The sequence below is a fragment of the Puntigrus tetrazona genome, chromosome 3, assembly GCF_018831695.1.
Source record: "Puntigrus tetrazona isolate hp1 chromosome 3, ASM1883169v1, whole genome shotgun sequence".
Taxonomy (NCBI): Eukaryota; Metazoa; Chordata; class Actinopteri; order Cypriniformes; family Cyprinidae; genus Puntigrus; species Puntigrus tetrazona.
Window position 1 is genome coordinate 15,300,998 of NC_056701.1, and position 17,254 is coordinate 15,318,251.

The following is a 17,254-nucleotide window of genomic DNA, read 5'->3' on the forward strand; positions in this document are numbered from 1 at the left end:
AATGATCCACCCTATACTCGGGTCAGCTAAGGTTAGATTGACAACCAGGTCGTCAGAACTAGATTTTCCAGTTTGTTGTAACATGCTAGTCCATTTTAGAATTTAAGCAGACGTCGTTCACTTGTTTTGAGATCTTTGTAGTATTGGTCGAGCTATGTTTTCTTCAAAGTTCACCAAAAAATTATCCAACAGAGGGCAGTCAACACTTCACAGAACCCCCTGTAAATAACTAGAGTATGCTAGCAACGCCAGTTCACAGGTTCAATTTTAGAAAGCGTACAAAATACTACTAAAAAAATATATCATAATTTGAATAAAAATCCTTGTCGAAATCTTCTCCAAAATGCATAAATTATGCTGGGGAAATTGATTGGCAGTTCCCTTATCTACTGTTTTCATGCGGTTTCGTCAGAGTGGACAATAAAGGAGTCTGGGTTTTAAAAGTTTATTAAAAGATATTCCCTACAGTTCTATTCATTTCATTAAATGGTACAGATAAGCTGCAGTGAGTTAGACGATAAAGACTTTTTCTGTTTGCATAATAATTCTTGAACCCCCGAGGGCAGAAAATAGTTCTGACACGGATATGACTGAAGACTGCAGAAAGTTCTGCAATGGAAAGCTTAAGATGTTGACCTACGTAATCTTGCTTCTAGTTTCACAAGGAAGTAAAACCCCTCAGCTATTTCTTCTCTTCCTTCAAAAACGTCTCTATGATACATGATCAAACGACTGCTCAAACCTAAATGATAGTTCATCCAAAAATGAAAATTCAACCAAATTCAGTTGATTCATGATTTTGGCTGAACTAATACTTAAAACTTTATAGTTAGAAAAACACATGGTGCCTGTGATTGTGCGTACTGAAGAACACATTAAACTGGCTGGAACACATTATTATCATAAACAATTAAAAGCGTTCTTAGTTTGGGTGTGAGGTATGATGATGCTCTTCTTTATGAAACATTTCAAATGGGTCTATAGTCGCATTTACTGAATTTGTTTGCTGCTGCTGATATGACCCTTATTTGCCTTCTCTGTGAGCGTAAACTTATTACTGGAAGGACATTTAGATCACTAATCTAACTTCCATGTAAATCACCCAGCACAGGTTCCTAGATCTACGGCTAGTCTGCCTCGCAAATGACTTCATCTGCAGCAATGCCCAGTGTTTTGTTTATGTACCGTTTAGAAAAGTCAAGCCATAAAAGTATCAGGAAATAATGTGTTATGCAAATGGTGAACTGTGATGATTTAATAAGACCAATTATTGATCATTTATATTGAGCTGAATGGAAAAGTACATAGTTACATATTAATAGCTTTGAGGACAATCATAAAGCTTTATCTAAAAGTCTATTTACATAACACATTCATTATTTAGAAAAACTTGTTTGTATATGGGAAACCCTATATTAATTCTGTATTAACTTTCTGTTGGCTAAATAGAATAAATAAAGCATAGTTTTATGTGAGATCAACTCACACGATTCAATAAAAGTTCATTAAAAATGTGTTTTCTATTGCACATCTTCACATTCATGAAATTAGTATACAACAGTTTGATGACTATTCTACTTGTTTAGCGGAGATCCTTTAATCACCTGCTTCTTTACTTGTGCTGGACAGGAAATTCCAGGAGATGAGCCACTATACTTTGTTAAGGATGCAGAACGTTTCCTGGAAACGTTTGGCTGGTCTGACTGCCCGAACTTAGGTGCACCAATCAGCTGGAGTTGTGGAAGTTTTGAGGGCGAGGTGGGACTGTTTGGTGCAGGAACTGTTGATCTAACTGGAGCAACTCCTCCTAGGGACAATTTTTCAGGAGATGGAGATGAAGTAGGCTTGTTCTGCCCCAGTGGTTTTCCAAATGGCTGTCTATGTGTGCCAGCTTTAGGAGCTCGAAGCCCAACTGGACGATTGCTAATGTCTGCTTTGCTGATGGGTAACTTAGTTAACCCTCCTCTCGCTTGTATAGGAATTCTGGATGATGCTTGATGTGGTTGCTAGAATGAAGAACAGAACATTAGTTAATAATATTTTTCTTAATCCAGTTTTCAAAACTAGTTTTCTGTAATTGGTAGTACAAAATCTTACCTTCCTAACCAGACACTCCAGCTTGGGTTTTGCCTCTGGCAGGTTCTTGTTCATCTGATTTATACAAATATGTTCCCCTTCTTGTTTCTCATCAGTCAGAGCTGTCTGGTGACATGTATGCTTTCTATGCCTACTGTAAACATCACCAAGTTTATTCTCTTTAGATTTTCTATCATTTATAGTCTTTGGTTCGATAGGCTCAGGTTTGCTCATTTTTGTTTCATTTCTCAGCACAGCTCTTGGTTCTGTTGGTTCAGAATTGTTCAGCTCTGTCTCCTTGGAGGCTGAATCCTCTAATATCAGCAGCTCTATGGTTTCAAACGGTTTTAGTATGTTCTCTTGAGGGCTGTGCTCCTCAGATTTCTTCTTTAATACAGCTGGACTGACCTCATCATGCAGCAGCTTTAAATGCTCATTCATATGCTCTGCAGATTTTAGGTTTAGTGGATGATTTGATCCAGAGCTTAAATCAGCCAATGGTTGTTGCAGTTCTTCACTCTTAGGGAACTCTATGGACTTTGTTACATTGGTCTTCTCTGGAATAACATCTGCTTTATCTTGCAGTATTGAGCTCCTAAATTCATTGTCGGTTGCCACCTGTGGGATAGCATTCGCTTCTGAAGGTGTGAACATTAAATCTGGACATTCCCCAGACTGAGAGTCACATAGCGGCAGTTTAGTAGCAGACAAAGAAAACTGGACAGACTGTCCCTTACATGTTAAATCCAGACTTAGCTCAGGTTGTAAGTCCTGCAGTGGTGGATTTGCGGTTTTCTCAGCTAACTTGACAGATTGCCCCTCACACTTTATATCTTGATTTATTTGAAACTGCGGTTGTGGATCTGAATCTTTCTCAGCTAACAGTATAGGCTTTTCCTCACATAATTCCACATCTTCATCAAGTTTTATGTCCTGTAGTGGATCTTTTTTAGGTTGCTCACAGGCTAAGTATGGACTTAGCTCAGGTTGTAAGTCTTGTATTGGTGCTTTTTCAAAATTCTCAGCTAACTCTACAGACTGTTCCTTGGACTGTATCTCTAAAACCTCCATGGATTCACTCATCTCATGTTCTTGAGAAATGTTACTCATCAATTTGATTTTTACCAATGGCTCTAATGTAACTTCCATCTCTTGTACATGTCTGTGTGCTTTCACATCCAGTCGAATTTGGGTATTATCTTTAGACTTTATAACTGCTAAGTCAGCTGCCTTATCTAGTGTTTGTTGAAATTCTGGCTGCTCCTGTCCAAAATGCAATTTAGGTTCATCATTTGCTTTTGTGCTTTGGATGCTTAGCTCAGACAGTTTCTCGGTTTCCAGGACAGGCTTCAGTACTTGTAGTTGTTCATTCGATCTTAATGTTTCCAGTGAGCTTGGTTTCACTTTTTGATCAATACCATCAGCCTCTGACTTCAAGCCCACTGTATCACTGCACTCAAAGTATTCCTCTGAAGTTGATGAGAATCTGAAGCAACCATTAGGAATCTTTGAGCAGCAGTTTTCACTGTCTGGTAGTTTGCTATCATTAAATATGGTACTTTCTTCGCTTTTTTGGGCAGAGACGGTTTTGGAAGTTGCGGTTGTTGATTTAAAGTCTGTAGATAAGTAACTGAAAACAATACTGCAAGATGTTTTTAAAAGTTTTGGAATAAGCAAGGTCTGATTATTATCCAAATCTGTACCTTTTTGAACTTCCTCCTCTTGTTGACTGTTTTTGATTGAATTTTGCAAAGATTCTGCTGTATTTTCAGTCACAAAGACATCTCCTACAGCCCTACAGTCAGACACAGGGCTAAAGCACTCATAGTATTCATCAGACAAAGAGGAAATGCTGGAGTCAAAGTTGTACGTCTGTGTAACTTTCCAGTCTGAATCTTGGTTTGTGTCTGGATGTGTATCACTGTGGTCTTGAGTGGCAACATCATTTATGAGTTGGTCGACTTGGCTTAGCTTAACTGAATTAGTGTCCATGAGAGCAAGTGAGTCATGATGACTTTTGTTGGACATTGGTGTTGATGATGATTTCAAATCGAGATTCTGTGAGGTTTGGGCAGGACATTTCAGAGGTTGTAGAGTATCCAGATATTGATTTGTATCTGTATGGTCTTCAGCGAAAGATAAAATTGTATTGGGATTATGTTTTTCCATACTACTGTTTTTGCTGTGCAAAGATATAGAGTCTAGATCTCTTTCTGTCACACATATTTCCTCTTTATTTACCTTATTACAGGAAAGCACATGCACTGTTTCCAGCTTCTCCAAAGATGAGATAAGATTCTCATTCCGGATGCTTCTTTGATGTTGATTTTGATCAAAATTCTTCTGTGCTTCACCTGATGTTTGCTTCTGAGCTGGAGCTTCAGGAAAATTGGGAGTTTGGGATATGGGCCCAGGACAAGACCCCAGAGATAAAGATTCCTTTGGCTTGTCAAAAGGATCCTTGAATCGGATGGCTTGAGACACTTCAAAGAGTTCTGAACGCATTAGGTGAGCTTGCAATGGTTTGTTGGAGTCTCTTATGTTAATGTAACCAATGACATCATTCGGCGGGTCAGGATCAGGCCAAGTCGGCACATAATTGATCATGTTAGCCTTTTCCAGGTTGAGCAGTCCTGGGTGAATCGGTGGCACCACTGGTGTCTCTTTAATTTGTTTGAAGACTTCCATCTGATTCTTGGAAGTGCTGTTCTTGGCACTTGTCTGGTCAGATGCAGGTCCGTTGGTAGTGAAGGCACAGTTGGAGACAAGAGTGTATTTTGGGTTAATGAGCTTGAGTGCTGTGGTGGCTGAGGGGAGTAGAGTGGGAACCACTTTAGGGAGGAACTCAGGTTCAGGCTCGCTGCTCAGATTAATCCTGCTCAGACACACTCCATTAGAGAGCACGTACATGTCCTGAAACAATGAGTCAAATGTGTCGACTGCGTGGCCAGTGAGAACCGTGATGAGGTTTCTGTCCAGTCTAGAGGCAGACCATGTGAAACTGAAAGAAAATAACTTTTTTTAACTGTAATAACATGATTCTTCAATGTATTTATTGATGTATGTACTAGAATCATAAATTAGGTTAGGTTTAGTCTTGATAAACTGGGTTGACCAGACTTACCTATATGACCCTGAGACGGCTTTGTCTCCGTCAATAAACATGAACTTCTGGCTTTGGATTCCACACACTCTCTTTGAAGATCGACTGAAAAATTCGGACCCTCTGATGCTGCGCACTCTCAAGTTCTGATGGAAGAAAGTTCCTCATGTTTGGTTGTATCAACTTAGCAATTTATCAACAGGATTTTATGTGTACCAAAAGGGTTGACTGACAGGATTCATAATCACAGATGTGATTTGACCTATTAAGAGTCTGCAAATGCTTTTTAATTTTTAAAACACTGATTCTGACGCACTCTGTTTATGCCAGTGAGCCATATCAAAAAACGTGAGCGACTTGATTACGTCAAAAAGTCTATTAGCATGATCACATAAGGAAAGTAAACACATTAAATGTCACTTAACACATATGTGACCCTGGACCACAAAACCAGTGATAAGGGTCATTTTTGACATTGTGATTTATGTATCATCTAAAAGCTGGAATAAAAAGCTTTCTATTGATGAATGGTTAATTTTTTTGCAGTGATTTACAATCTGTAATCTGAAAATGGAAAAAAATCTAAATATTGAGAAAATCATCTTTACAGTTGTCTAAAAGAAAGTTCTTAGCAATGCATTTTACCAATCAAAAATGATGTTTTGATATATTTATGGTAGGAAATTCTCAAAAAATCTTCACAAATTACACTTAATATCGTAATAATTTTTGGCACTAAAGCAAAAACAATATTTTTTTATCCATGATACAATGTATGTGTTGGCTATTGCTACCAATATACCCGTGTTGTGGTCATTGGTATTCACCACCATTCACACATAAGTACTGTATTTTCTTCTTGTGAGTGAACAGTACTGTTTTTGTGGTGCTTTTAGGTCATAGACAGAAGTTATTATCTCTATTCAGGTCTTGTGATTTACATAAAAACGTCTAAAACAGAACATCTAAACAGAGTATAGTACATGCACTTTTAGATTTAACACTAAATACATTTATTTCTTTCTAACAATTCCCTTAATATCACTGAGGCAGTTAAAATTTCTGTCATTTCAAAAATGTGTTGCAAAACTCCCTATCATCAGTAGAATTCTGTTTTCTGGCTATAACAAAAGTGTCAAGAGTCATAAGTGCTCACAGTTGCCTCAGGCTGTTTGGAAAATTAGACTTTCTGATTTGGAGTACTGCATGTTCCAGTTATCTCTCAGTAAGTTGCTTCTGCTCATTAAACTGTAGGCTTTTAATAATCTGATGTTTCTTTTCTGCTTATAAATCATTAACAATTCATCTTAAATTGCAACTCAAATGATTTATTCAAATGATTAATTGTGACATGCCTTAAGGTGTCCAGTGTGCATGCCTGCTTTCTCACACATTCTCAGGAAGTGCTTCACTCCAGTGGTCTCCAACATAATGTACACAGAAACTTTCCGCTTGTAGCTTGCATCCAGGAGATCTCTGAAGATGTCAATGTCTGTGAATAAGTCCATGACAATTGCAATAACCTGCAAAGGGATGGGTAATAATGAAAACGCAATGAAAAACTGTATGATATCTGTCAAAAACATACCCATACATAAAACTGTGCACACAGACTAAAATTAACTAAAACAACAGATCAGGAAAAATGCATGGGACACTGTGAGGACTGTTCAAAAAGACTATTCTCTGTTGGGTGGAAAAAAAATGTTTGTCCCTCATTTACAAATGGCATATCATCATCATAACCTGCAGAAATCAATTCACAGAATTTGACAGTGCATCTTGCTTTAATTCATCAGTATTCCAGCTGTATGTAGTTTGTGTAAAACCTAATAACCGTTCTGCGGCATAATTTAAAAAGTATATTCTTATTATATTTTGAGCCTCATTGGAAGGAGGATCTCATCTTTTGTCTAGTCTACATTGTAATTTCCCATGATATTTAATGTACATTTGTTTTTCAAAAATCTGAAAACCTTTAGAATTTCAGTTTATTCTAAATTGCAGGTATCATCATAAAATAATACATATATGGCCTATATGAACTGTTTAACAATTGTACTTTCGATTTCTAAAAGTGCCAGCAGTGCCCAGCCCTACACTCTCAGAAAAAAAAAGTAAGGCTACATATAAGCTGTCACAGAAGTGTTACCTCTTCAAAAAGTACTGACATAGGATACCAATCCCAATACCCAATACCAATTTGATAATACCAATAGCCCTTTTTGTGTATTTAAAGGCTACATAAGGTTCAAAATAATGTACCTTTTGAAGGGGCGTTGCCCCAGTGCCAACTTTTGTACTTTTTCCCTGAGAGTGTACAGCTCAGGGCTCTGACTGTTTTATGATCTTGAGAACACGTGTAGATCTCGACACTGAACTTTGGCCAGTGTCTTATTCACAAGAGGTGAGTCACAACAAAAGTCATAAAACAAAGCTATAATACACATTCCCTACCTTCTGTGCTTGGGAGATCATTTTTCTAACGACCTCTTTGATATGTGCCTGCCCCTCATAAGGGGGCTGGGTGTGCACCTGAGCTCGAGTGACCCCGCGGTAGGACGCTCGGTCCGGCCAACCGATGTCCAGCCGCGGGACGGAGCGGTCCGAGCGGTCAGGCCAGTACTGAAGGGAGATCTCCTCCCCATCGCTGTCCCCCTGCAGCAGCTCAACGGTGTGATCGGGGGAGCCCGGGCTATACACCTCCGCGGTGCTGAGGATCCTCTCAAGTTCAAGGTCCGACAGAAAGCAGCGGGTGTTGTGTGTTTTGACGAAGTCCTCGTAGGCGCCTGGCCCCTCGTGTATGAGCGTCTCGAGCGCCAGCCGCTGCTCCTCGCTGTAGAAGAACTCCGGCTTCGACTCGTTAGTGCGCAAGTTGACGTGACTGTCATCAAGACACTGAAGCTGTGACAGTGCCATTACTCGAACTCGGCGAGATTTTTAACAGCATTTAAAATGGATTTGCGTATAATTAACCCGTTCGGGCTACTTAAACCGATTTAAACTACACGAAAAGGCGCGCGCGTGCACTGTAAGATCCGGTGCTGTTCATCAGTTGATCCTGTCAAGAAGTGCGTTCACTCGCGGATGCTGGAGCAGGTAAACGTGCGCACCTTTGTCACGTGACTCACTGTCAACCAATGGTAAGACAAACTCAAAACTTTATGGCGTTATTCAACTTCGCTGAGTAGTGGGAATGTTTTGTACGCCAGCTTGAAGTTAAACATTTAATTTTATAGTACAACTTTGTAGTCCATGTGTAGCAACTTACATTTTTAAAAGAACAACCGAAATAGCTTTGGAAACTGAGGTATGACTGTGTGTAATTTATGATGTGTAATATATTAACATGACGTAACCACAGATGTAATCATAAACAAATAAATAAACAATATTCTAATACCAGTTGATGATAAAACACTATCTCCCTTCAGACTTTTTGCAGCACATCAGAATGTCAGTTAATAGAGTTAGACCTATGCAATGCTCCAGAATGAGCTTGATCATTTTGTATCAGCTTTTGTATTTTGCTGTCTGGACCCAATGCCCTGACTGAAGACGACTGACATATGCACGCTATTATTTTATTGTACATATATTTTTTGTCATCATATGGTAACATTTACATAATCAAATCAAAATAAGACAATGACAGTTCTGAACAATATATACACAGAAAAAAGTGCAATAAATATAGCAATTGATTAAAGAGGTTTTTGAGATAATATCCAAATTTCAAAGCAAAGTGCAGTGAAGAGATTTTACTAATACTATTAAAATTCCCCTTTTGCATTTCAATGCACCAGTGTATGTTTGAAGATTTTTTTTTTAATGGTGCTTGATAGTTTAGGGTGTTTTTCCTAAAAAGCCAACAGGTGTCATCTTAGTGTCAACAGCAGGATTTTGCTTTAGTAGATGTGGCTGGGTACGTTCATTTCTGTCTGTTTGCAAAGTCATTTCCAAACTTACTCAGCTCGATCCTTCCACTTGCATTAAACTACTAAAAGATGCTAACAATCGGTTTCTGATTTGTGCTGCATTTTGTGTCGTTATCGTCCTTCGGGGTCAGTGATAGATGGGCTGGACGTACTCAGGGGGGAAAAATCCCACACGGCCACGGCAGCGACCTTTCCATCGCTGAGAATCGGAGCAGTCCAGCAGGTCTATGACATCACCCCGCAGGAAGTGCAGCTGGGAGTTGTGCTCTGGATTGAAGTCAAACAGGGCATGTGCGTGATGGGGCCTCTGATGGGAAACAATAACAGACAAAGGTCATTATTCCTGGGCCTGCCTTTACATTTTCCACATTTAGGTTCATTTTTGACGTAGTATTTCATGTGCCTCACTGCTACGATTACAACAGAGAGATTTTCGGAAAACCGGCAATCAGGTAATTGTTTACTTTATATGCAAAGTATGCTGTATTGCTGTTACATACAGTTGCATGTGTAAGTGTTGCTTACCTTTAGTGTGTGATCTGCATCTCTCAGAAACACAGTTCTTTCCTTTGCTATGCTGTTGACCTTGTAGAAGTCCACAAGCTGATTTAAGGAAGGGAAGATCTCCTCCCAAACAAAGTAATAGCCATCTCTGTCCTTTAACACTTTGAAATGCTGTACATGATCCCCATAGCTGTTCAGAGGAGACAGAATTTCAGTATAAGTACACAGCACTACAGCATATCAGAGTGTTTTCAGAATAAAAATCTAGGATTTCAAAAAGTGAGCAAACAGAACTGCAATAACGGCAGTTTTATTTTAATATTATATGTTTGTGCTATTGTAGTAAGTATTATATATATATATATATATATATATATATATATATATATATTCAGTTTAAATATTTTTAATAACTTAATCTTATTGTAGTAAGTTGCAAACACAACGCATTTCAGCTTTATTTCAATTAATGAAAACATTTCAGTTAGTTAACAATAACAACACTGTTCCAAACATCATTTCCCCAATCTGCCGTTGTGTCTAGATTGCAGATACAAACTATGTATGTCAGTAGAACAAAAATCCTGCTATGGTCAGTTGATTTCAGTTCTGTTTTGGGCCACAAAAAATTCTTTAAAAAAGTGACCATACACAAACATTTTGAAACCAGAAGACTTCAAAAAAAGAATTTGCTGGGTTTTAAACAATCATGACAGGTCTTATTTTTACATTTTAGGATCTGTAAACAGGGTACATCTGTATGTTGAGTACATCTGTACTCAATGCAGGTCAAACATTTAAAAAAAAAAATAGCATGTCTTCTAAATAATGTTTCTTTGGTTTCTTTAGTGTAGAAAGCTCCTAGACATCTTCTGCAAATATTCTCTTCAAAGTCGTGATAACATTTAAATAATTCAGTTTTTAAACAGGAAACTTTCTTTCAGCTGCATGACGAAGACATGTCTAAAGATGAATCGCGCTTTACGAATATTAATAAGATATTTCGGAGTAAAGCAGATCAAAGGTACGAACGTGAGTCATCCCATCATTTTTTCTGCGTTTCACAATGATACACATCTCTCTGCTTTCTGCAGCGCAAAAGTGCTAAAATCCATTTGTCACTCAGTTTACCTGAAAACCAAGTGCCAAGACTTGCTCATTTTAAGAAAGTGGAAAGGGTAATGTTGCATTTCAATAAACCTAAAAGCTTGTGAAATGCTGTACTTCCTCAAAAGCTTCCCGAAAGTCGATGCTTCATTCGTAAGTGCTATTTTTACGTGCTGATTAAACTAGTCACAAGCACAGCTAGGTCCATCCAGATTAGGTAGTTTTAACAGAAATAAAGTCTTTGCCTAAAGTTCTGGTGATGAGGTTAAGGACATGGGGCGACGACAGAATTAAATGTAGGTGTGAATGATGTGGTGTTTCGATGCTGGACGGTTGTAAAAAAACATTTCACTGCATGTCGTACCATGTATGTATGTGTATGTGACAAATAAAATTTGAATTTGAATCCAAAAGTGGAGCTGTCAGTGCCATTAACATTGACCTACTTTCAGTGCTTAAATCTTCAAAGCCGTTGTGGTTTTGTAGCAAAGCAGGTACATCTCGCATGTATTGAAGTAACAGCAAATGGCTGTGGTGTGTTGCATTGTCTACAGCTTACTGCTGTTTTAAAGCTGTTTCTTACAAAGATTGACAGTTTAATCATTTTATCTAGTGAACAGCCCAGTGGAAGCTTTAGCTCCCCAATGCAGGATTACCTGCTTGCTGGCATTCTCGTCTTTCACTGAAGATGATTGATGGGCCAATGCTAATAATCCTTTGTCATCATTAGCGACATAATGAAACCACTCAGTGAGAAACAAATAAATATGCAGGTTGTGGATGGTTACCAAGGTGTTGCTAGGCGCTTGCTTACACCAGCAAGTCTTGTGACTGCTGAGGTGTTCTAAATTTTAGCTTGTCGCTAAGTAGTTGCTAGCCAGGTAAAAAAGTCCAATCACTGAAATAGATTAGCACCTTTCAAACAAATTTCAGACAAATTACACTCAGAGTGAAGGGTTTAATATGTGGGATTAGAATTAGGAATGTTTGCTTTATCAATTGTGAACTAACGTATATACTTTAATACGCATAGAGGAATATATCTGCAGTGGTCATGCCAGTAAAGCTATCTAAGCTGGTTTTGTTGGCATGTCAGTCAGTGTCCCACTTTAGGACACAGCAGATGGTTCACTAGATATTTCACAGCTGAGTTATCTTCTTCACCGATCTTCATTCAGCCAAGTATAGTGACTAGACCTGTGGCACACAGCCAGTGGAGACAGACAGCACCTCCTTTGTACACACTAAGAAGAAAGGTACAAAGCTGTCACTGGGGCAGTACGCCGAGGTTAAAAAGCTAAAAGAGATATTTTTGTACCTTATTTACGCCTAAATGCCAAGTGACAAACAAGTTGATATCATACAAACATTGCATTTGCATGTATTTAATGTATTTACTGTACATGTAAAAAAAATGCTGGTTTGTTTCAACCCAAATTTGGGTCAAATAACCCAGCCCAAATTTTCTAATTATTCTTTTATTCTTTTTAACCCAACTGTTGAGTTTGTCCATATTTGACACATATTTCTGTTGATGCAATACAACATCTGGTAAACAAGTGGTTACATGCACAAAAATAAAACCACCAAAAACACACTGCTATTCAAAAGTATAAAGTGGGTTACATTTAATGTTTTCAAAAGAGGTCTTTTATGCTCACTAAGGCTCCATTTATTTGATCAAAAAATAAAACACTGTAATATTGTGAAATGTTATTACAATTTAAAATAATGTTTCTATTTTAATATTTTTAAAAATGTAATTTCACCTGCTTCAAAATGATAAAGTTCTATCTGACATTTTTGTCAAAATTGAGTTATTACATGTTGTTATTCTGTGATCATTTAACCTATTTTAAACAGTATTTTAAACATGCCGTGCAAAATAAACAAATGCATACTCAGGGTATTTAAAGCATGTTAACGAATATGCTGAAACTCAAAAAGAGGAAGCTGTCATGGCCAGACATTTGTCATATCTGTTTTTAAGACGGTGGCTTACGGTCTCCAAAAAAAAAACGGGAACATAACTACTGTGGAAAGTAAAGTAATCAGAGCATCGAAGGTTTCTCTTCCCTTTAACCCAGTTCAACTCTGGAAGGCACTGTACATTAATGTCCAACATCATCAAAAATTTACAAAATCAGAGGCGTTCCAGGAATTCTCATTGCTTATTTTGCCCCATGACCTTGATTTGACATTTCACGGCTTTAATGGACATTACGTTAGATTTCATCGATCACACAGACATCGCACCTGTGTCAGTGATTAGTAATCTGTATCCGCAGACAGCGCTCTCCCAAGGAATGCGTGCAGAGCTGCGTCACACATTAGTCTCGGACCTGCAGACCAGCTGCCGATTCCACTCTTCACGGCGTGCTGTGCAGTCATTCAATCTCACAATAACCCAAACCAGCGCTTCCACACCTGAGGCCAGCCCTCGCTCAAGACCCCAGCGCTGATTATCCCAACCATCTCGTTCCCGGGATCCCAGACGGGCTTGTGCTCTACCATCCAAACCCAACTCAGCCATCGAGAAGTGGATGGTAACGAGCCAGTCAGAATAATAATGTGATTCCAGCGCCAGCGCACTTGATGAATTTTAAATGAAATCTCTGCTCCGACGTAATAGCTTTCTGATGCTCTCATTTTCAGACGACTTCATGGTACATTTTCTTAAGCAGCGGAGGATATTGGCGTCCTTTGCAAAGTAGGTCAGATGGGTTTTGATGGACCCTACAGTTCTTCCTCATTATTCAGTTACTAGTTATGCTTTTATGAGGCATGCAGCAAACAACAAATTACTGTGACCCCAACAACAGCGTTCACAGCAGGCTTGGTTAAGAAGGCTGGGATGTGTCTTACCTCACAGACATGGAGAATTCTCCAGGTGCGCTCTCGCTCTCTCTTACTAAGAAGCTTCCACACTCCTGCTGGCGCAGTCGATTCTCGGCCACATGTCTGGAAATACGGCCCGCAAACCACCTGTGGGCGAGATACAGGGGCACAGCAGCGCTATTAGACATGCGATAAACAGTTAGAAAGGTTGCTGTACCTTAAATAGCATGGCGTGTATGTTTTTATACACTTATTACTGTGTGGAAAACGGCAGACAAACTAGAAGAAATTCCTGTTTAAGAAAGGTCGCTCTTTTATAGCTCAGCAGATACTGGTGTTATCTTATGCTCACCAAGGCCGCATTTATTGATTACAAAATACAGTAAAAGCAGTAACACAGTGGAATAACTGTTTTAACTGATCATTTTAAATGTTCATGTGATGGCAAAGCTGCGTTTTCCCAGCATCATTAATCCTGTCTTCAGTTTCGCATGATCCTTCAGAAATCATTTTGATTCGATTTTTTTTTCACCTTTATTTATGCAGTGTTTTACACAATACAAGTGGACAATAACAAAGAGTCATTTTTTCAGTTAAATACAATTCATTGATGATTCAGGGATGTCATCATCCAGTTTAGCTCTCATCCAATAGCGTATTTGCAGTCAAGCGTCGCCAACTAAGCAAGTCAAAGGCGACAGTGACAAGGAACCAAAACGCCATTGGTGACAGAAATGGAGAACAACCAGGTCCAGTTCAGATCAGTTCTGCTGTTATTCCTGATGTTTATCTTTAAAAACAGTCTTTGCTTCTTAATGTTTTTAAGAAAATAGGACTGCAATAGGACATAAAGTAAAAAAAAAACTATTTTGTAACATTATAAATGTATTTAATTTCACTTTTTTACCAAATCTAATGTCAACTTCCTTGTTGAATAAAAGTACACTGCTATTTATTTGTAAACTATTGTTGGGGTCACTATAAGCGTCCTTGCCAGGATTTCTATATTGCCTAAAATGTCTAGGTTTTGGCATTGTCTGTGTGCAGAACGATCAGTGTATGACATCGCTTCCTTATGTTTTCAAAACACTCTCGAGGTACATTAAATCAAAGGAATACAGAAATCCTGGCAATCCTGGGAAAAATGGTTCTTATGGTCACCCTACTTTGTGTGCATGCTTACATCGTATGATGCAACAAAATATAGCAGTTCAAATAACTTGGTCCTGGAAGACTTTTTGGGGGAAAATTTAAAGTTTATAATAATATATTTTATTTATGATAACACACGTTAGTATATTGGAGTCACATTTGCTTTTTTTTCTCATCTGAGAAGCAGGAGACTGTTCAATTCTCACATGTGCTCTTTGTTCCCACGACCATTCTGATCTAGTGCGTGTGAATCAAGACTGTACCACCAAAGTCAATACCGACACAAGTCAAATCAATACTTTCCAAGGTTTACAGATAATAAAATTGTACTTACTTGTGCGGCCTTAAGCTGATGTAATTTTTAGGTACATAGCCCTTCCTGTTTACCAACTCTGCTGTGTACCAGTTAGGATCATCTTCCATATTAGTGATCTAGTGGATGAAAAGACAATAAGCAAATCATAAAATTCAGCAAGCAATGCATAAACCGACACAAAAGTGCTCTTGCCTTGAGTACATCTCCCTTCTGAAAGCTAAGCTCGTCGCTTTCCGTGGCACAAAAGTTGTAAAGAGCTACTGCTTCCATCCTGAGCTGGAGGTGAAGCCAGATCCCAGAAGATCAATGTGGGTAGACGTCCCGCCCCAGATACAGAATATAGAAGTGAGGAAAAGATGAGCCCAGAGAGCATCCACGCTGAAACAGCCCGTCCAGAGGCACACACGCTCGCTGTCAAACACCGCACCGAGATAAATGAACCGAGAGAACAAGCATGAGAATGTGTGTGGGTCTAAAAGAGAGAGAGAGAAAGAGAGAGAGAGCTTGTGGGAGGGAGGCAGGGGTGGCAGTTCCTGTCTCAGTGTGCTTTAATAGAAGGAAATACAGCTATGTGAGAAACAGGAAAGTTGAAAAAAGGATGGGAGGACAACGAAAAGAATGGCCTCTCGAAAACTTCCCCTCATCAGAGAGCAGGACCTGCGTATTACAAGTGAAAAACAGCACGCATGCGTTGGCCCGACGGCCGCTTTATGAGCAGATCTGTCACTGAGCAAGTGTTTCGGCTTCTCCTCAGATGTTGCTAACACTTCTTCTGTCGGGAAATAGCTGGAGATGAATCGAATCAGCTGAGGAATTCATCTGGAAGAATTTTTGATTTGAAGAACATATGTGCTTTGAGATGAGTAAACGTCCCCAGAGCTGCGTGACTCACTAAACACCTCACAATCAATGTTTCTCTATCGGTGGTGCTGTTTAGCCCTGAAATGCACACCAACATCCAACATTTTCGGCTAGATTTTTCATAAGAAACGGTCTTGGCTTTAAAATGAAACCTTTAGCTTTCATATGTTTTTCATATCTGTTAACTAACTAGTCCTATATCCTATCAATGAACATATTTACATTTAGTTAGAAAGGAGAAAGCAAGTCGGCAGATGCTTTCGCAAACTGATTTACTATTAAATGAGGTTAAAGACATTCTCTCTCGCATCTAAATGATCATTAAAATGTATTTTCATTGCCTACACAATTCATTTATATATGCATCTAATTGTATTTCACTTGTTCTTGCTCTCAATTTAGAGTTAAAATATAGCATTTTACTGTTAGATGTCACACTCGAGACATCGTGATCAAATTCAAAGAGTCTGTCTTGGCATTGCCTGTGCAAGAGGACTGTAATGGGACTCATTACGCACACAGACAGTCATTATTGCTGTTTGAGCTGATGTTATGAGCGCTCCCCAAGGCAGAGAGGAGCTGTTTACAAATTCCCTTTCAGAACATCTGAAGTTTAGCCATAAAGAAAGAAAGCTGCTTCATGAATGATCACTTAAATGTGATAAACCTGCTGTATGGGCACAGGATTTCAAGGGCACAGTATTTTCCATGACTTCAACTGTTACCTCAACTTGGAAACACTGCACATGAGAAACTGCTGGAGGTGTGAAGCTGCTTACAAAAAGGTGCATTGCCGGCCGGAAGCCCATTGTAAGATTAATCTCACCACTGAGAGAAAGTTAGAAATATGCGTCAGTGAACGTCTTCATTGATTTAATGAAGTTCCATTTTATATATACTTGACACTCGACGATATAAACATTATATGGGGGAGAAAAAGGGCTTCCTGAGCATGAAACAAGGAAACCACAAACAGAGGGGTGTCTCTGTGAAAGAGGTTGTTGAAAAATGTACATACTCTTCATGAGCTAAAATTTCTCATATGGCCACGTGACCTATGATTAATATACACACTGTTTGCATTGTCATTTAGAAAGAAGTTATGCATGCTAAAAAAATACAAGTCTGGGGTGAAATTTTCTCCTAAACAGTTAGTTTAGTATAAAATAAAAAGGATAAACCAACATAATTAAGTTCACAATTAAGTTTGAATTAAAGTTGAACTGTAAATAAGCTTCGTTGTACATTATTATTCAGACCTTGTGGATAGTACCATTAGATGATGAAAATTACACCTGCTTGACAAAAGAAACAAGAAGAGCACCATTTTATGTCTAGAAGTCATGTGAAGGAAATTAT

General features: G+C 38.7%; 2 protein-coding genes across 2 annotated transcripts; both read right to left on the minus strand.

The window, feature by feature from the left end:
* Window positions 1–1,250: 1,250 nt before the first annotated feature.
* On the minus strand, window positions 1,251–8,610 carry fam83ga (family with sequence similarity 83 member Ga). The gene is made up of 5 exons (XM_043235651.1): window positions 7,637–8,610; window positions 6,535–6,702; window positions 5,201–5,325; window positions 2,098–5,077; window positions 1,251–2,006 (listed from the first exon to the last, which is right to left on the minus strand). Exons 1-5 carry the CDS (start codon window positions 8,096–8,098, stop codon window positions 1,575–1,577), a joined length of 4,167 nt encoding a protein of 1,388 aa, XP_043091586.1. The 5' UTR covers window positions 8,099–8,610; the 3' UTR covers window positions 1,251–1,574.
* A 137-nt stretch (window positions 8,611–8,747) lies between these two features.
* Window positions 8,748–15,564, minus strand: grapa (GRB2 related adaptor protein a). The gene is made up of 5 exons (XM_043235652.1): window positions 15,227–15,564; window positions 15,053–15,150; window positions 13,594–13,713; window positions 9,643–9,811; window positions 8,748–9,424 (listed from the first exon to the last, which is right to left on the minus strand). The coding sequence occupies exons 1-5, from the start codon at window positions 15,302–15,304 to the stop codon at window positions 9,245–9,247; spliced, it is 645 nt and encodes a 214-aa protein (XP_043091587.1). The 5' UTR covers window positions 15,305–15,564; the 3' UTR covers window positions 8,748–9,244.
* Between the last annotated feature and the right edge of the window lie 1,690 nt (window positions 15,565–17,254).